At 42.0% G+C, this 19,830-nt stretch overlaps 1 protein-coding gene across 1 annotated transcript; it reads right to left on the reverse strand.

Annotated features, from left to right (window-relative positions):
• Positions 1–236: 236 nt before the first annotated feature.
• Positions 237–10,602, reverse strand: SET (SET nuclear proto-oncogene). The gene is made up of 8 exons (XM_061352843.1): positions 10,254–10,602; positions 8,804–8,861; positions 7,662–7,804; positions 6,842–6,945; positions 6,542–6,655; positions 4,906–5,076; positions 4,665–4,811; positions 237–3,670 (listed from the first exon to the last, which is right to left on the reverse strand). Exons 1-8 carry the CDS (start codon positions 10,324–10,326, stop codon positions 3,647–3,649), a joined length of 834 nt encoding a protein of 277 aa, XP_061208827.1. The 5' UTR covers positions 10,327–10,602; the 3' UTR covers positions 237–3,646.
• Positions 10,603–19,830: the final 9,228 nt, after the last annotated feature.

Below are 19,830 nucleotides of genomic sequence, written 5' to 3' on the forward strand. Positions count from 1 at the left end.
AGTCTTGAAGTTTCCATTTCTAATGCAGCAGAGGGAGAACAAGAGATTAAGCATAAATGTGATCCCCAGAGGAAGCAAGCATTATGTTCAAGTCACTTGTGACCTCCGGTCACTCTTATCACACTGGGCATCTGGTATCTTTAAAGCAATTGATATCAGGCTGACCTGTGAAAGATGATGCTGAGTGTAGGACTAGTAACTGATTCTTTTGAAAAAGACTCTTGGAAATGGTAACATCAAGTAACAGTTGAATGTACTTTAATTCCTTCAAACAGAAGGATATCTTAAAGGTACATCAGAGAAATTATTTCATTGATTTCAGTCTTTTCAAAGAAAAAAAAAATCATGGCTTCAAAATTCAGGAACAATATCCAATAAACAAAGTACTATGGTTGTGCACCTGGTTTAGTGTGGTACAAAGAGAAGCTTACAGATTCAAATGATGGCATAAATGACTGAGCAATCCATTCAGATAATGCTTGTTTACAGGGACAAAAACTATCTTGACAAGTATGAATAAGCACACAGATCTTCTGTTTAAAAAAACCCCAAACCGTTCTAACTGTATTTACACACACATGGATGTATTTGCTTTCCTGTGACACTAGAAATTACAGACAAAAGATTCCAGTTTATAGCAATTAAACTTCAAACAAAAATAGTCTTTCAAGTCATTCAAGTCATACAGCCCCCGAACAGTAGTTTCATTCTTTTTAAACTGCTGCCAACTCTATATTCTAACTCTGGAAATTCAGGCCAGAAAGGCCAAATTCAGCTTCCACCTGTGACAGATTTCAATTGGCAGCATTAACTGGATGTGAGGAGCTCAAAGAGCAGTGGGGAATTAATGAGATATAGACATGTAATAAGAATGAATCTCCCACTCTTATCCAACGTGAAAGGCTTTAAATGCTCATTATATGCATATACAAATTAAATGAAGTAAAAATGGACACCCATTACACATTCATCCAATTTAGACATTAAGTGAACAGTCAAGAGCACATGATGGCCATCTGTAGTATTTCTTCAGCATTGCAGAGAAATGTGCTAATCCCTATTCATGTTTTCCATTGCTAGGAAAAAAATTACACTAATGGTTTATTCTTTTAGCACATTAGTTTACTCTTTAGCCATTGTCAGGAGTAAAACCTTAAGATTCTCAAGCAATTCAGTATTATCAGTACAGTAGCAAGTGTTTTGGCAACCTCTGAATCCTAAAGATTTAGACAATCTGAGAAGAAAAACCTCAGAAGTAGTATTTCATCATCTAGATTTCTCATTTCTTGTTTATGGATTGGAATTTACAGAATCTGAAGCTTTGATTACTTTCAAAACAGGTTTTTAGAGGTTTTCTGCTAGTAACCAACAGGGGTGTAACAATGGTACAGTATTTTTCCTAAAGCATGAAAAAGACCTGGAAAAGATGATTTTCCTTGAAAAGCTGCAGTTAGGACTACATAACAAGTAACAAGGCATCATGGCAAGAAATAGCACATCGACCCTCTATCACAACAGCAAATGGTTTCCAATCTCACAACAAAAAAAAGAATCAAATAAAAAGAAAACTGAAGAGACTTTGTAGGTTTGGTTCCTTCTCTCTCTAGATGCTAAGAAACCATTCCCGATTAACATCATCTTTACCCTGCAAGGAGGATCAGGGCAGAAGCTTTTGTTGAGATGGACTAAAGTAAATGGTTGCCTTATTTTTGCATTGCTCACATGCAGACTGGATGTTTTATTGTCTCTGATAACTGGATTAAATTCAAGCTGGACCAGACACTTACAGAATGTTTCCCCCACATGTTATTTGGGCATGTCTTAAACAGAGATTGATTTTGTTCTAAGTGTATTCTTAAGCATCAAAAATGCCAAATTTAACGATAACAAATTCTGTGAGGAAAAGGAATCAGAGAATATAACAGCAAGTCTTCCCAGAAGACAGTCTTTTCTACACATCCAAAGAGAACTAGCTGTTTGAATTTTAGATTAGCTGATACAACATTTTCTTTTAAATATTTCAAAAGCACAGCATGTTAAAACAACTTTCATTACACTTAGTGGAATATCAGTACCAACAACCTCTATGTGAAATTGTTACAAGCTACTCAAATGCAGTCTCTTAACATGAGGAAGAGTACAGTAGATCTAAAGCATATATACATGCTGCTACCAAGGAAAGAAAGCAGTCGAGTAGCAACTTTTTGTACACAAGCTTTGCTAAGAATCTTGCTTTTTGAAATAGCCCCAAAATTAGTTTGCACTTAAGATTTTCAACTGAAAAGATTTACAAAACCACCCGAATCTCATTATAAGACCCCTTGATCTTTTTATTCTGAGCTTGCATGGTACCTTTATGCAAACTGATTTATCGGAAATACAATGCTGCAAGATACTACTTCAGATAGTTAATAATCAAGTGGTTTTTCCTCTTGCAAAACACAGATATAAACCTCTGTCTTCACACAAGGCATATGCACCCACAGCCCTGTCTTACAAAGTCTGGCAATTCAAGAACTGCAGTGTGCAGCAGTTAACTATCAAACGCAACATTTCACAAGTATTCAAATAGTGGCAACTCAATGAACTGCTCATCAGTCCACACAACCACAAGGTTGCGTCAATCTGCATCAATACTGACCAAATGCCCCCCAAAATGCCAAGAAACTACAAAACAAGTTCAAAACAGGTTATTAAAACTGTTTCTTTCAGTGAAGACCAACCAGTCCCTTTGTGTACACATTTAGTTTTATTGTAACAAAGCAACTTGTACACTTTAACGTTTAAAACTGAGCATCTTTCTTTCCTTTCCAGTGAAACAAAAAAAAAAAAAGAGAACAAAAAAAAAAAAAAGAATTTAAAAATAAACAAGAACAAAATTACAATAGAGAAATGTCAATTTCAAATAAGATCCTACAGGTTCTGCTGATTCTCCATCAAGTGGCAGGGCTCAAAGTCATCATTAGGAGAAGATTTTATTTTAAAAGTGTCATCTTAAACTGCAAGGATGTTTGTTAAACATCACAATTAAACATGCCAAAGGAGAAGAAGCCATGTTGTCAAAATGCCCACATAACCCACCCCAACATCTGAAACCCACCCAGCTCACCTTCTAGAACCCCGGTTTTTTATTTTATTTATTTATTTTTTTTAGCTTTTTCTTTTTTTTTTTAAACAAGAGAAAGTAGACAGATACATGTTGGTAAATGCTAACTGTCCATATTCACATAGAGACACAGTGTAATCTCTGAGCCCAATATACAGAGAAAGAAGGAAAAAAGCTAGATTCTATGCACTACTACACAGGGGCCTAGCACTCTTCAGCTTCCAGCAGAGTGAAGGGAGCAGAAGGTTTTCTTTTTTCCCACAGAACATGGTGTGTTGATTCCATAAACAGTTTTTTGTTTTGAGACAGAAAGGGATAAAAATGAACTTGGAACAGAAACTGGTAGATTCTTTTCCACTGTATTCTGCTCAAGGTATTTCCCCCAAAAATAAAGTGTGAACCATGGTGTAGAGGAGAGAAAAAGAGACCTCAAGAGAACAAGGCGACTGAGCACAAGAAAAAAAAGACAGCAACTTGCTCCCAGGGACTGGATTAAAATTAAAAAGGTAAAAAGGGGGTTTGGAATCCATCAGTGTTCAATTAGTCATCTTCTCCTTCATCCTCCTGTTGAAAGATAAGCAACAATTAAACAAATCTAGTCACTAAACTTCATAGAGCACGAACTTTCAAATGCAGTAACCACAACTGTTTCACTACCCTACAGACTACAGTCCTACAATGTTACTCATAGCATGCTGTCTGATGATCACTCCTTCAGTCTTCACTAAGGAGTAGTAACACTTGCCATGAGCACCCACCTACACAGAAATAAGTAAATAACTGGATGTCCCAGTGAAAGAAACACTAGGTCTGGAAAACTGTGACTTACAATCACTCCAAACACATAGGTTTAATATTTACAAAGTGAAGGGGTCTTTTTTTCTCCACCCGTAAACTCTGAAGAGTAATATATTTCAAATATATTAGTGCTAAATTTCAGGCTGAATTCAGCACTTCCAGATGCTAAATTCTAGGTTAAGTAATAACACTCTGGTACCCACAACAACCCTTCTGTCCCAATGTGAATAGTTTTTTAGCTGCTGAAGCTCAGAGACACTACACCTAAATATAAGAAACAGACATTCTAAACTTGAAGTTATCAACTCCCTGAATGCTGTCCCTCGAATACCACTTGCTACTAAAGGAAATTTTTAATTCCTGAGCCCAACAGAGAACCTTACCTAAACTGCCCATAAGCAGAAATAAACCAAAGGTGGGAGGATGACAGAACTGGATGCACCAACAAAAGCTATTTACAAGTAAAGCCTTGCTAGAATGTACACCAAGAATTTTGTTACGCTCACATCCTAATTCTTCTGAAGCACCTCCCTTACAAATTTACTAAAACTACTTGTTTTCACTGTCATACGCACAAGCATAAGTACACTGAAATCATTCCACAAATTAAGGTAGTAAATATGCCTGGATTCTCCCCTCCAAACTCCTTGTCAGCAATTGTACAAAAAAAATAACTGAGTATTCTGGCAAGATCCCTCTTAAGCTTCTTTATATTCCCAAACACCAGAGCTAGACAGTGTTAAGGGGTAATATTACTCACCTCTCCTTCCTCTCCCTCATCATCATCTTCATCTTCCTCCCCCTCATCTTCATCTCCTTCTTCATCAATATCCTCTAAGCCTTCTTCCTCTTCATCATCATCATCATCCTCTTCTCCCTCCCCTTCCTCATCATCCATATCGGGAACCTTATAGACACATATATACCATTAACTACAGTGATCAAATTCGCTTACATAGTGCTATTACGGTTATGGATCAACAGCTCCGTGCTGTACTTACCAAGTAGTACTGCAATGGATTTGGCCAGATGTCATCCTTGATGACTTCTCCTAGCTCATCAGCCCCCGCATCAGAGTGGTCAGTGAACCAGGTGAAAAAGCTTTCTGGCTCTTCATGCTGCCTCTTCCTACTGGCTTTGTTCTGTGTCTGGCTTGACCGTTTTGTCAGATCCTGAAAAGAAAGTTAAGAAGTTCCATTAAAAAGTGCTCTTTACATGGCTTCTCTTTTTTCCAAATAAGCACCATTCAGAAACGTACTTATGTTAACAGCCACAAGGCATTTATTACTCCCTCTTTCAGGAATAAGTCTTTAAGAAACATCTGGAACCCAAGCAACTCACAGAAAAAGACACTGTATTTCTCATGAACATGAAAAAACAGCAAAACCACCTCATCCTTCCAATGACCTCCACAGAACTACTGAAAATTCACAAGATCTTGCATTTGATTTATGTTCCTCTTTCATAGGGAAGCACAAATCTGACAAGGGTTTAATGACATACTGAACTTAAAAGATCTCACAATGGCTAAACACTATGACTACTACATGATTTAAGAAACACTCGGTCTCCACACCTCTATCTCAACTTAAAGGCAGAGCTTAAATTACTGCCCAGCCTTCTTATCCTAAGATTTCCTGCTTTGAAGTCTTCAGGCCATTCTTTGTAGTAAGTGAAGAGACAAGAAAGCCCACACAAACCGCTAAAACATGGTCAGAAGAACATACATGCGTCCTGTATCCACCCAAGTTTCGTAAGTCTGCAACAATCTTTTTGTGGAGATTGAAGAGAAAATTATGATGTGCTATTTAAATCCAATCTTTGATCATATAACTCCAAACTTCTAGTATTTGTTTTCTTGATAGAATCACAACATTTACAGGTTTAAACTGTTTAATGAGGAAGGATACCAGAATTTACACTGATCTTGTAGTATGTTGTAAAGATCACTCAGCTAGTCTGTACTGGGCTGTAACTTCCTGTACAAGAGGCACAGTTCTCAATTAAAGGTTAAGTTTTCATCTCAGTCTGAGGGTGACAAAATAAGCAGTAACTGCAACCCTCAGTTCTGCTTTTAAAGACTCAGTTCACAGTCTTCAGAATAACATGAAAGTGTTCACAACTGTTACAGAAACTAACTACAGCAAATTAATCGCATTTGAATAGTGGATGGATGAAAGGCATGGTCTCATTATTGTGTGGCTGCAACTTCTACAAAGATGCAGTGTCTAGAAATGGAGGAAATAAAGAGAATAAAATCAAATCATATACCACTGTCTGACCCCCCATAATCCTACTAGTTTTGGAATTCCTTATTTAACAGTTATCTTAAGCAAACAACAAAACACATCTAGATTCATGCCAGAGGGACAAGCTAATGCAGTTGTAATCTCTCCACCTGGTCATACTTGTACTTTCACTGCTCAGCTGAGCAAGAGAATTCACAACAGACCTCACGTCAATGGGGTATTTCAAACCCTGCAAGATAGGCATGCACTATGTATGTTCAGAAGTGGCAATGGATTGACAGAGGAATAAAGGAAGGACAAGGCATCTTCCAATTCAAAACTAGTCACGGGAACATACTTAAAGTGATGGCATCACACAGAGGAGCAATCCTCTCTCCCAGATGCATACCTTCCCAGATTTCCATTTGATCTCAGTTGATTTTGAAGAAGGGTCTCCACTTTCGTTGAGGTGAAACTCTTTGGAGAGAACTTTATTTTCAAAGTATGGATTCTCATCAAAATACTGCGGAGTTGAAAGCAAAGAGTTAGAACCCACATCATGTAAACGCATATGCCAAGCCCTAGGACTTAGCACAACCTGATACTAACTGGTAACTAAAGAGATTAAGTTATAAACTACAACCCAATATGCAAGTATGTAAAAACCAGCAGAAAAATCACAAATGAAGGAATTCTTTGAAGTACTTACAAAATCTATTCTGTAACCTGATTTGATGTCTTCAAATTCTGTCACCTCAACTCTGGTCAAATAATGCAGTGCTTCCTCATCTTCTTCTCCCAGCAGTGCAGATACTAAGGACAGAATTAGGAATCGAGCATTAACAAAGCTATGAAGGGTGTATCATGGGGATTCTGCAGGTGAAATACAGGGAACTGACAGCAAGAAAGATTTAAAACGCAGCACATCTGTCCAAGCCAACTTCTTGCAGCCCACTCTTTGCAAATTACCAGCCAACAGCCTATTGGCATTTATGTGATTTATATTTGCTGAGGTCAAACCATGATATTTGCTTGTTGTAGTTCAATTTTAAGAAGCAAGAAAAGCTCTACATGCATCTACACTTCTCTCAAATATTTTCACACGTGTCATTCACCAACCTACAAGCAGTCTACCAACACGTTTTGTAGAAAGTCAGTTTATTGTCAGGAGCTCACCTCCAATTTAAAAATTAGCAAACCCACTAAAACTAGAATATTATTTTTTTTTTTAGTTCTTTTTCTTAAGGGCCCAACTAACTGGGAAAAAAAAAAAAAGCAGGAAACTTATCATTTGAAATGCAGAAAGAAAACCACCACAGGATTTCAGTGACCAAGATGCTCCTTTGAGCAACAAGTGTAAGAAATAAAAAGCTTTTGAAGTGCACTCTAGGACAAAGGAGGAAGTGTTTGCATATGGAACAGGCTTCTGTTTAAACATATGTCCAGCAACAATTCTAGAAAACCCTGAAGAGCCACAAGACACATCACCAGCAAGAACACACTGAAAAAGAGGGCTTTTAAGAATATACCTTGTGGGTGGTTGACAAATGTTGTTACCCAGAAGTTTGGGATTTTGGCGATCAATTCTGACCTCTTCTGGAAGAATGGCTGGCGGAGTTTGTTGTATTTCTGTTCTACTTTCAAAATTTCCTCACTGGCTTGTTCATTCAGTCTGTAAAGAGAAAGAGCCACATTAAACCACAAGAGTGAGAACTGAATTTTAAAGCGACATCAGCCAAAAAACTGACCAGGTTTGATTAGACTAGTCTGCCATATTCAACAGATGAGGCATCTAAAACAAAAACCAGAAGCCCTAAGCCCATAATGACTATTCAGAAACACACTACCAGATGCAGTTTCACTGATCTTAATGAAACATTCCTAATACATCCTTGTGTTCTGCAGCATTACTTAAGGGACAGACCCTTATCTGTGCGAAGCAAAGTAGTTTTTACCTCTTAAACATTTTGATTGCAGACAACACATAACACTATCACCTGCTCTTTTTAAGCTTTGGGCAAGCAAGCTCCAGGAAAAGCACTGACACAAGTAACATCTGAAGGTGCAACATCTAATTGGGTTTTGCTCCAAAAAAGAGCCTCGATAATGCAACAGCTTCCCATGGCCAGAGCCTCAGTGGTCACCTGCAGTCTTTGTAGGACAGTGTCCACCAAGCTACAATCCAGGCAAATAGCAACATTGAACCCATAGAGTTTTGGCACATAGAACTTATGATTCAATGATGCTTTCTAAGCAAATGAATATGTAAGTTTTTAAATGTACAATAAAACCTAACTTTTCAACAATTTTTTTGTTCCACTTACACACCTAAAAACACTTTTGCAAAACAGCATACACAAGAACTTGAAAGCCCAATAGAAAATAAATTTCTAGTATCAAAAATATCACAATAAATTTTAAGCTTTAAGCTCAAGGTCTACCTTTTAAAATACCTGAAATAAAACAAGACCCCAGGATACTTCTTCAATTCCTTTATCACATACAAACACCTCTTATATCTAATCAAGTCACCACAAAAGCGTGTCTTGGCAGGATTTAAACACAGTGAGAACTACCACCGAGTAGGTTTCTTTACTAAATATTTTGACTTTTGAAAGTTAAACTTCAATTTCTACTAAAACATTCATTGTAAAAGCTTGCTCATCGTTACCTGTCTATTTCATTCTGTACTTCATCAATGTGTTCGATTGCTTCCTGTTGCTCTTTTTCTGAAAAAAAAAAAAAAAAAACCAAAACAAACAAAAATGCATCAAAATCCCTTCACTCAAGCCTGACAAATCACCCGGGGTTTTGCGTAAGCCCTTTTCTAGTAACATACTTCTGAATTACACGGATATTTCTACTAAATGTCAGAAGTATTACAAGGACTTAAAGCTTCAGCTACTTCCAGGGCGCGCTACAGCTGAAGCACAGAAAAGTTTAACGAAACAGCAGCCCAGAGAGTTCACCCTTGGAAATCCCAGTTCACATTTCCCTACACGGCTTTACAACTCCAATGAGAAGTCGATCATGACGCATAAACAACAATTTCATTAAAAAGCTTTAAGCCGTATCTGCTAAGACAAACCCATTTGAACGAACGTTAAATAATTTAGAGAGACCAGAAAAAAAATCAATAGAATGGGTATACGCCGCCTTCTAAAAAAATGACAAGAACGCTCGACAGGACGGTTACAAGCGAAAAACCCTTCAAAGCCGCCGTTTACCGGGATTTTCTCACCGGAACGTCCCCTCCACAGAGCCTGGCTGAGCTCTGCTTTTCAGGAGCCCTGTTTACCTATCGCGCTGGAGATGAATGACCGGCCGCGGGAAGTCGCGGGAGCGGTGCAGCACACTCATTCCTCCCCTGTTAAGTATCCCGCGCGGCTCAGCCCGCCTTAGGGGACAGCTCTCCCGGTGGACGCTCTGCTTTCCCCTCCCCACGGCGGAGAAGCGGCGGCGGATGGAAAGCACGTGTGTGACCGGCGCTGGCAGCGGGCGCCGCACCGCAGGGAGCAACGGCAGGTTTGATGGAAGGAGGAAGGAGAGCGCTGCGCCTTTCCCGCGGTGGCGGCCGCCGGGAGGAAAACCACGGCGCGGCGACCTTTAAAAATCCCTGAGCTGCCGCGAATCGCACGTGGGGCCGGCGCGGGCGGCTCCATCGCCGCCCAAGCACCGCGTGGCTCCCCGAGCGGGCAGGCCCCGCTCCATCCCCGTGCGGCGGGGCAACACCACGCGGCCGCGGCGGCGCGGGGACCAGGAGGCGGCGAAGCATCATGGCGGCGGCGGCGGAGCACAATGAGGCTCCGCGGATGCTGCTCCGGGAGGGGGGGTGGGGGGGTCCCGCTGCTCCGCCAAGGCCGCAGCGCCCCCCGCCCGGCCCCGCCTGCGCCCGTGGGGAAGGAGGCCGGGCCGGGGAGCGGAGACAAAAGGGCGCTAACATGGCCTCCTCCTGCCGCTGCTGGGGCCTGCACATCCGCCCGGCCGACCCCGCGCTCTTCCCGCCTCCGGCCCGGCCGCGGCCCGTGTGGCTGGGGAAAATGGCGGTCGGTGCGGCGCGGTGCGAGGCGGAGGCCGCGGCGGCTGCCGCCATTCCCTTCCCGCCCCCGGCGCGGCCTCACCTGAGGTCTCGTCGGCCCCATCGTGGTTGGAGTTCAGCTCCTTCTTACTGACTTTGGCCGCCGGCGCCGACATGTTGGTGGCTGCGGAGCGGAGCGCGGAGGGAGGGGGGCTGTAACGGGACTGAGCAGGGGGGAGGGGAGGGGGGCCGGGCACAGACTCCTCCTGCTGCTGCTGCCACCGCCGCTCTGGCTCCCTCCGCCGCCGCCGGGGCGCTCCGGCCTCCTCCGCCCGGACCTGGGGCTCCCAGAGAGCAGGGGGCGGCAGCGGCACGCGCTCTGCCTCACGCTCTCCACAGCCAGCACCACCGCCGCCTCCTCCTGCTGCTGCTGGCGAGGGGCGGGCAGCGCGGCGCGCATGCGCAAGAACTCCCTCCTTCAGGGCACTGGGGGGGGTACGGCGGCCGCAACGCGCAGGCGCACCAAGCCCCCCTCCGGGGCACTAGGCAGCGGGCGGTAAGACGCGCAGGCGCGCTGCGCTCCCCTCCAAGAGAGAGGCCGAGAGCGTTACTCCGCGCAGGCGTGGACACCACCTCCTCGCCGCGGCCGGCCGGTGCGCAGCCGCAGAAGCTCCGCTCGTTGGCCCCGCCCCTGCCGACCACCCCATGCTGGGCTCCCATTGGCTGCGCCGGGCGGCCTCGGAGGGAGCCGGTAGGGCGGGGCTCGGCACGGAGACACAGAGGACGGCGGGAGAAGGGCGGGGGCGCGCGCAGGTGTGCATGGCGCGCGGGGACGAGGGGAGCGCGAGGCGCATGCGCGCCGCGCTCTGTGCCCGCGCGCGTCTCGTCAGGGCCGCCCAGTGAGGAGAGGAGGACGGGGACGGGAAACGAGGCGGGGGGGAAAAAGGGGCGTTGGGGACCAGCGGTCTCCAAATGGGAGATCCCGAAATGGCTGCTGAGGGCAGCAGTTGCGCTGCCTGAGGTGGCTTCAGCACCAGCCCCAACGCCTCGAGAGGCAACGTGAGGTGAGGTCGTGTGCCCACAGGGACATGGCGATCCCCCGTCCTCCCTGAGCCGGAGCAGGGCTTCAGACGTTACGTTTTAAGAGCACAGAGGCCCTGTCAGTCACATGCGGCTATTGTGGGAGCACAGCTCTAGAAGGTCATAGAGCTCAGCCGCCTGCCAGCACACCTGCCACTGCACCAAGAGCAAGCAGACTTTAAATAACCCTTTTTGTCCCTTTCTTGTCCACCTGTCATGGAAGGGCTCATTGCAGCTTCACAGCTACAGATAGCTCTGCTTTGCTCTTAAAGTAACAGCTGAGCCACTCTTTTCCATAAAAATACACAATATATCAATCACAGATGAGTATTATGACGCAGACCAGGCTTAGAAACAAGTAAAACTTTGATGGAATAGGAACTTGCCCTTTGTGTCTGCTTTCCAGTCACACAAGACTTACAATATTCTCCCTGCTTCCTTTTTTGTCCCTTCAAGTTGCCCCTTCCAATGGACTTACTCAACAAGGCTGGGATTAGTTTCTGCTTCTTCAAAGGTCTTAAGGTCTTCTGATGCCCACTACCACCTGCTGCTTCCAAATCCCAATTGCTTTCAAATCCCAATGGCTTTTTCTTTTGTATTCCCAGCTGTCACTTCCTACCAGCTATGTCCTTGCTTCCACTGCCACCTACAACGGCTGCTGCACGTCGACAATTTGAATTGAGCTTCCCCGTGCACACAGCAGGGCAGGAGCTGCCATCCTCTGCTTTCCATACCACAATGAACTCTCAACTGCTGGGCACAAAGGCAAACAAAGCATCATAACTTTATAAATGCAAGATTATAAAATCCTTCCCAAGAAGGATGTCCCAAGGCCTCCCCAAAGCCCATCACAGTGAGAGAACATCTCATACTCTGTCTGCATCTCCCAAGATCAATTAATATGGGTATCTTCACATTCAGATCAGGTAAGCTCATGTGTGTGGCCTGTTTTTTCTTCCTTCTTTTTCCCCCTGAGTCTCTACTATGCAGTTGTATCTGTGTGATTTTGTCTTTTTTCACCTGTAGTTTACTGTTATATTGTATTGCTCTACATTAGCCTTTGAAGGTCTATAATTTGAAAGTATGGGCCATAAGTTTGAAAGTTCCAAGCAGGCACATGATGCAAGCAGCACCTGACTGCGCCCTACTAGAATCCCTTGTTTAGTCTATGAAACACTAAGTATTCCTCAAGTATGGTATTGAGGTGATCCAGTAAAGTGAAATAATCATTAATTCTCATTTCTGTACTGTTAAAAACATTTCCATGATCTGTTTATTGTACCCTAAAAGTATCTATTAGCAAGAGTAGATATTAGTTATATATAAAAAAATATTAAAATAAAAACTTTCAAGAGAGATTTAAATTTGAGACACAAAATACAAACTTATGCTTCCCTAGGAAAAGAGAAACTAGAGTTTGATTTTTTGGAGGAAGTAGTGTTCCTTCACATAGTTACATTCCTTTTTGCTTGGTTTATTCCTTCAGTGCTGGAGATGTGCTGGTCCCAGCTTCCTAATAAACCTTTTGTCCTAACTCCTCTTAGAAAAGCTACGTCAACATCAACACATCTTCTCTGATTGTACATCCTTTCGCTCCAGCTGAGCAGGTGCTATTGCTTTAACAGCCTGTCCTTTCTGCCTGTCAGAAGAGAGCCTCACTTAGACTGTTGCACTGCAGCCTAACTTCTGGGTACGTGTAGTAAAAGGTCTCAAAACAACAGGTGCTTCGATGCTTCTGGGGCTTGGCTCGAGGAATGAGACAACAATTCATAGAATGATGACCTCTCTGTGCTCTCCTTGCTTTATAGAACAGTGAAGTAAAACTGAGCAATTGAGTTAGAGTTGTTGAGCCTGAGGAGGGATAGAGGAGAGATGAAGTGATTTACTGTTTGTTCTTGCTGTGTTGTTAACATGTACACTCAGGAGGAATAGAGCTGAAATGTCTGTGAAGAAAACAGCTCTCAACTCAGTCTCAAACTGTTCCTCTGTGTAGGTATCCCAAGCCCCATGTGGTTTCATTACAAGGAAAGTGTTATCTGGATGGTATAAAGTCTTGTTGTGACATGAGTTACCTGCTGTTAAACAAGATTTTCAGAAATTACATATGATGCTTAGACCTAATATATAACTGTGTTTAATATCCCTGGTACTATAAAAAAAAACAACTTAGAGGTTTAATTGATAAATATTCAGTTATTTCCCTCCAGTTCTTTCTAATGTTTTTCATTATCTGTAGCTAACTTCTAAGGCAGTTTTAGTCCTTGAATAATGGTTAAAATGTACAGTTATAATCCCATGATACAGGGGGGATGTGAATGTATTTAGAGAAGATGATGTCTTTTCCTTCTTGCAAGACCTTTCTCAGCTTTGATTAGATCAGATATAATAGAAGAGTAACATTTTCTTCTGGACTATACTATCCAAGTAGCTATGCTGCCTATATCAGAAATAGCTTTTTTTCCCTCTGTACTACACAGTTAGCATTCCTGCTTTGGTTTGCACTTCAGGTTGCACAGTTCAAGTTACAAAACCATACTGTATGTGGCATCTTTCAAACTCAGCATGAGTACTCTGGCATTGACACATAAGAGTGTTTGATCTTTGCAGCCACCTGATGGCAATGACTTTGTCAGGCAAATGAAAATGTACATTAGTTTTCCTTTATATATACTTGGGATATGTGGGGCATTTGGCAGCAGCTGATAATGATTAGTGGCCTTACAGTTTACATACAGTGTAGCAGTAACTGCACGTTTTTCTCAAGAATTGAATAAACAGAGCTGCTTTGTAAAGATCATCTCTTATTTACTCCTTGATCTAAAAGTTCAGTTTCCCCAAGACTTCTTTCCTTTCTTAGGTATGTTACTACAAGACAGAGATATAATTGGCAATAATCCTTAGTTTCTGGAATGTCAAGCTGGCTGTATATTTTAAACATATCCCCCCCAATTCAGCAGCTAAAATCAGAAAATGTGCTAAATCCTCTCAAATACAGTGCAGTGATGCGTGAAAAAGAAAGGGAGTACATTTCCTTCTAAGTATTTCTGCACTGCAGAATGGGCATACATCAAATCATGCAAGTCAATCTAATTAATGGCAACTTCCATTTTTATAGCCTTCCATCCCAATGAATCTTATAGCCTTTACAGAAATTATTGTACAGAAATATAAACCAAGGATCATTTTACCACTGCTGAAATGCAACAAACCGCTTAACAATTGTACATCTACACTGGGAGCTTGCTCTTCCACAGAGAATGCAGCCTTAGGCTCTGTATTAGGAACAAAGATTCCCCCTTGGAGTGCAAGAGCAAATTTTTTAGCCTGTATGAAAGCTTTTAAATGACGGAGTACACCTGTGAGCTGAAGGCTGCACAACATCTCGAGCACACATAAGCTTGTACTTGATAGTAAAGTCTGACTGGCATATCAGAGCTTACCCTAAGCAGCAGGCAGAGCTGCTTTGCTGCGTGTAATCAGTTTGACAGCCCCCAGGAATTGCTGAGTCTCCATGACCCTCGAAAGACAGTTTGGCACATATATTAAACAGACAAATACCTCCCCTCCAGCTGTTTATCCATCTCCACTGGCTACAGACCTTCCCAGTTGAGCACTCACATTGGAACTGAGTGGTTAGATAATGACAGAATAATCTTCCACGTGTCCTCACAGTTGTTGCAGTTTAAACCCTCGGCTGAAAATATTTCTGGGCAACTAACTGCCTTTGAAGCAGGATGGTGGTTCAGTAACACAAACAACAGGCAGTGACTAATGGAGCTGAAGAAATCCAGTGATTCTGTTTGGATTTGTTCTTTTCTTCCTTTGGTAAAGTTCCCATTAGACACAGTTGCTAAACTGGATTTATACTTTTTCTTATACCAACATTTTTAACTTACCAGAGCACTTGCTTGTCATCTGCGACGAACTGGATGGTCATGTAATGCCTGTGCTCGTTCCCAGATACTAGAGACAAAGATGCAGTCAGAAGATTCTTAAAGCTCTTAAATTCAATGAAATCCAAGACACCTGAACGTGAGACACGAGCTTTTCAGATAGGTGGGTACTTAAGAATGTTTCTCTTCTATTTTTCACCTAAGGTGTAGAATTGTAAATTTTGTGGGGAACCAAACTGATCTGTGCCTTCAGAAAATAGGGGAAGTTATTTATTGGAAAATTAATTTACATTCAGCATTATGGAATTAAGAGTCCCTGCCCAAAGAGACAGTGGACTGGAGGAGTTTTCTGCCCTCTTTGACTTTCACTCGGATTTTATTTCTCGGACATTGATGTCCTGTTACTTGGCTTAGCTGGAGCCCTGTGGCTGTTAACTACTGATCAACTGTGCCAACAGACACATGTATAGCTGCTGTTACAAATCCAGAATGCTGGAATTGTATTTTGTAAAAGAAAAACTGTTTAAATATCATCTTGTCCAGGTGTGCTGCTGCCACTTCCAGATGTGAATATCTCCTCTTGCCTGAGGAGTTCACAATCCAAAGACAGGATCTGAAATGCACAGCAGCTTTGTTTGAAAACATGTATTGGCACATGCAAACGTGTCTCTTCACTATCTGCAACACCTGCAGGGTGTTACAAGAGCAGATATTTAGATTTTCATGGTGCATTCACAGGAGTGGATGTTCAACAGCTATCCATACAGATACAAATTCATTAGTTTTGCAAGTCAGTATTAAAGCCTGCATTGAACCAAGTTTAATACAGCTACAGCCTCACAGAAACTGTCTGAAAAACAAGATAATTATTTGAAATCATCTGGTCATTAAATGAGGTATGGTAGTGTTTATGTTTGAGGTTTCATTTTACTACATACCTGCATAATGAAAGCTCTAACCAGAAGTTCGTGGGAAAACTGACTAATTACAAGAAGTATTCCTAGGTAGAAAGATAAATCACAAATAAAGACGCTTTCAAACTGGAATACTACAGTATTTATACTTGGAGTTACTCTGGAATAGCTCTGCCAATGATTTATGTAGAAGGCCCTGAAATAATTCACAGGGGAAGTAGCTACTGTCTATTGAGTGCTGCTCTGTCTAAAGAAAGGCTGTAATTTCCTCACAGCTAGGGCAGAAGCTCTGGTGCTAGACAGTCTTTCTAGTGAGACAAGAGATATGGATAGAAATTCAGGACAGTTACAGTGTTATACTTTTAAATGAATGCTGAATTGAAGTTTTAGGATAAACATTGGGTGTAGAGCACTGCTGAGGACTAGGAAAAACTGTGCTTCTGTGGGTTCTCCTGCAAGGCAACTTCCAGATGATCCTCTCCCTCTTCACTCATGGGAGCAGCATTTTTACAAGATTTATAAACGTTTGCTTTCCAGGATTTTAACTCTGGCCAGTTCCCAAAACTCTTACTTCTCATCTCCTCAGGAGTTCTCCAGCAGGAAAACTCTTGCTGAATCCTAAACAAAGTTGAGTAACACTTGAAGATTTGGTCCCTCAGGAATAGCAGTAGAGTTTTACACTATGTGTATTCCATCCATTGTCTTGTTACCAAGTGGCAGCTGGTTTTGTGGGAATCATTAAAAACTTCCCTTCTTATGTAGAGCACCATTGATACTTGAACTCAGGGAGAACAACCTGTTTCTATACAGGAAATATTAGATGAAACTAAACAGTGAAGAGCTAGTATGTTATTTGCAGTTCTGTAGTTTCAAGTTGGCATTTTTCAAACATTTGCAGTGTGTCTTGAGTAGGAGTATAGTGACAGAAAAGGTAAAACAAAAAGGAGGAAAATATGTAGGGAACTGTTATATACAGGTTTTGCTATAATAATACATTTACACATTATTCCTTTCATCTGAGAATGTCAAAGCTCATTAAAAAATCCAGTTGATTATTAAAAGCTCTGTGAGGAAAGCAATTATTTTATTGGTAGGTTAACCAAATGTCAGTCATTCAGACTTATTCCTCATTAGAGCCTAAACAGAACTCAAGAATAGATTTAGTCTCCAACTTCAGCTACAGAAAATGCTGCGCGAGTTGCCAACAATGAAGATCTGCAAGTGGAATTTGGTTAATTGTGTCAGTCTGTAGGAACACTTATTATTTTTTTGGTATTATAATAGGTCTGGGAATCCCGAGAGTTCTGAGAGTGTGATCCCTTTGTGCAAGGTACTGCCTGAACACAAAGGTGGTTCTGGTTTGGAGGAATGTAAAGTCTAGTCTTTTAGGGCATAGTTTGACAAACTATGTTTCAGTGGAAGTTCCTACTTATACATTCCCCAGCACACATTCCTTCCCTCACTGTCCCTGAATTGTGCCAGTGCAGGGTTGAGGTTTTTTTGTAGCCTCCTGTTAAATCGAATCAGGAAACTGATTTCAATTAGAAGTAGTCCCCATAAACCCCATTTATTTTTAACTCAGACTAGTGCTCAGATCTGCTGCTCTGGTGCAGATGCACGAACAATGACACAAAGAAAGAGGGTCCCCTGAAGGCAAGAATGAACAAGGAAAGGGTAAGGAACATGTTTAAGTCTTGCTCACTTAGAAGAGGTATTTGTCAAACTGCACCCTTACCATGACATGGCTGCAGTTGTAACTGGTGTGAGACACAGCAAATCCATTGTTTTCTTGGTAAGTTTTGTTTAAATTAACACAAGCAAGTGAAATATATCAATACACAAACAGCAGCTCTGCCATCAGGTGACACAGTGTAAACTTTTTCAGACTAGGATTTGAGATCATTGGCAAAAAGTCATCCTTCCCCTTTAGGATTCAAAAATGACATCTCTCAGAAGTACACAAAGGAAATAACCTTTAAATTCCGTGTTTGTTTTCACAGTGGTATGGCTGGAAAATAATTTCATCTGCCTTTGCAAAGGGGGTTGGAGATGGTATAAAACAAAGTAGAGACCATTTCACTCCCACCGCAGTTGTACATCCATTATCTGACTCACCACTTGTGGGACTCCTTCTGGCAGCACCGCTTTTATTGAAAATTCAAGCATGTGAAAATATTGTCTATTTTCAGGTTACTTTGTTCACTGTTTCGTTCAGGTCACTATTTCCTTCCTTTAGAGGTTTGGAACTGAACATTCAGTATGTGCTGGATATTGCTGTTCTTAAGCCTTGTGAGAAGGACCAGCACAGTGGAAAGGAAGGGGGGAGGGAAGGGAAGGGAGAAATGAAAGGGTAGGAGAGTCCATATCTGAAGAGAGACTCCAGACTAGAGAAATTTTACTGACATCCATTCAGTTTCCAGCAGGGTCTCCTTCAAGGGCTTTTACTGAGATCCAAAAGCCCTTGCAATTCACAGAGGCATTTACATGCAACATTGCCCTCTGGGAGCTAAGGTATAACTGTACTCCTGGATAATAATAACAAAGAATACTACCAGACTCCTATTGAAATGTCAACCAGGCACTACTGTTGTAGAGGGTAACAAAGAGATGCTAATATAATTAATTATGAAGCCTCAGTACCCTCATTAACACATCTTTAGTGCCTGGATCTTTGAAAATCAGCTGTGTAAAGTGACTGTCAGAGTTAATTCCTTATAAATTGCCTCTTGTCACATCCCAGCACTACAGCAAGTTCTCTCAGGCCTTATTGATGCTAAGAAATCTGTTAGGGCTTTTTTTCCCCCCCAGCACCAATGCAGTTATAGTGGTGTTATTGAAGTTATAAGTTGTTGCATAAGCAGGAGTGAGGCCAGAATAGAGCAGAATAAAAATGCCTTTACTCAATCCAGCTTCCACAATTGGTAGCATAAATAGGAAAAAGCTTCTATCAATTACACGGAAAACTAAGGACAAAAGAAAAACAGGAATGAAAGGTGTCACATCATTTGGCATTAAAATGTTTCCTGACCCTATTTTTTCAATTGAGGATCTTAGCCAGTTTGCAGCTCTCCCTCCTCCTCCTGCCTTTACCACAGCATTTCAGCTCCAGGCCTCATTCCAGTGCATCCTCCCTCCCTCCCCACCACTCCCGCTTACAAATATATATTTCAATAGACTTAGGCTACATGGAGTTCCAAAACCAGCATGTAATTGGTGCAATTGTCTTTTACACTTCTCCACAGAGAGCCACATTCATGCCTTCTTAAGCCCTGTTTTGTCATGTTTTCCCTCCTCCTTTTTTTTGTTTAAGTCAGACTGGCATCCGTACTTGTGTTGGAAACCCTACATACACACAAGGAAGGAGTTACACAAGCTGGCTGCATTGGTGGTTCATTCTCTTATTTCTGAGTACCAGACTACTACTGGTAGTAGTAGTAGTACACTGGGAAAGATAAAGGTGCCACCTTACTGAGGCAATAAAAAGTGATCATTACAAATCACTTGGCATTTTCTGCAGCAGTCGAAACACTCACAATGACATATCTAATTTGTCTATACAAGAGATTCTGCTTCCCTTAATCTTCGTGTGGTTTGGAGAAGATGATAATCTTTCTGCACTGCATAATTTTATGAAGTTATCTCTATGTGTGTTTGTATAATGTGCTCCAGGATCCTTTGGGTTCCATGTTATAGTTGGGATAAGAGACCAATCAAAATGGGACAGTTTGATTTGCCATTTCAGAAGTGGCTTTCATACCAAGTATAAGATGTTTTTGCTGGTCTGGCTACACAG

The sequence above is a fragment of the Neopsephotus bourkii genome, unplaced genomic scaffold (assembly GCF_033783945.1).
Source record: "Neopsephotus bourkii isolate Nb327-2 ecotype Australia unplaced genomic scaffold, CSIRO-AGI_Nbou_v1 NB_659, whole genome shotgun sequence".
Classification (NCBI taxonomy): Eukaryota; Metazoa; Chordata; class Aves; order Psittaciformes; family Psittacidae; genus Neopsephotus; species Neopsephotus bourkii.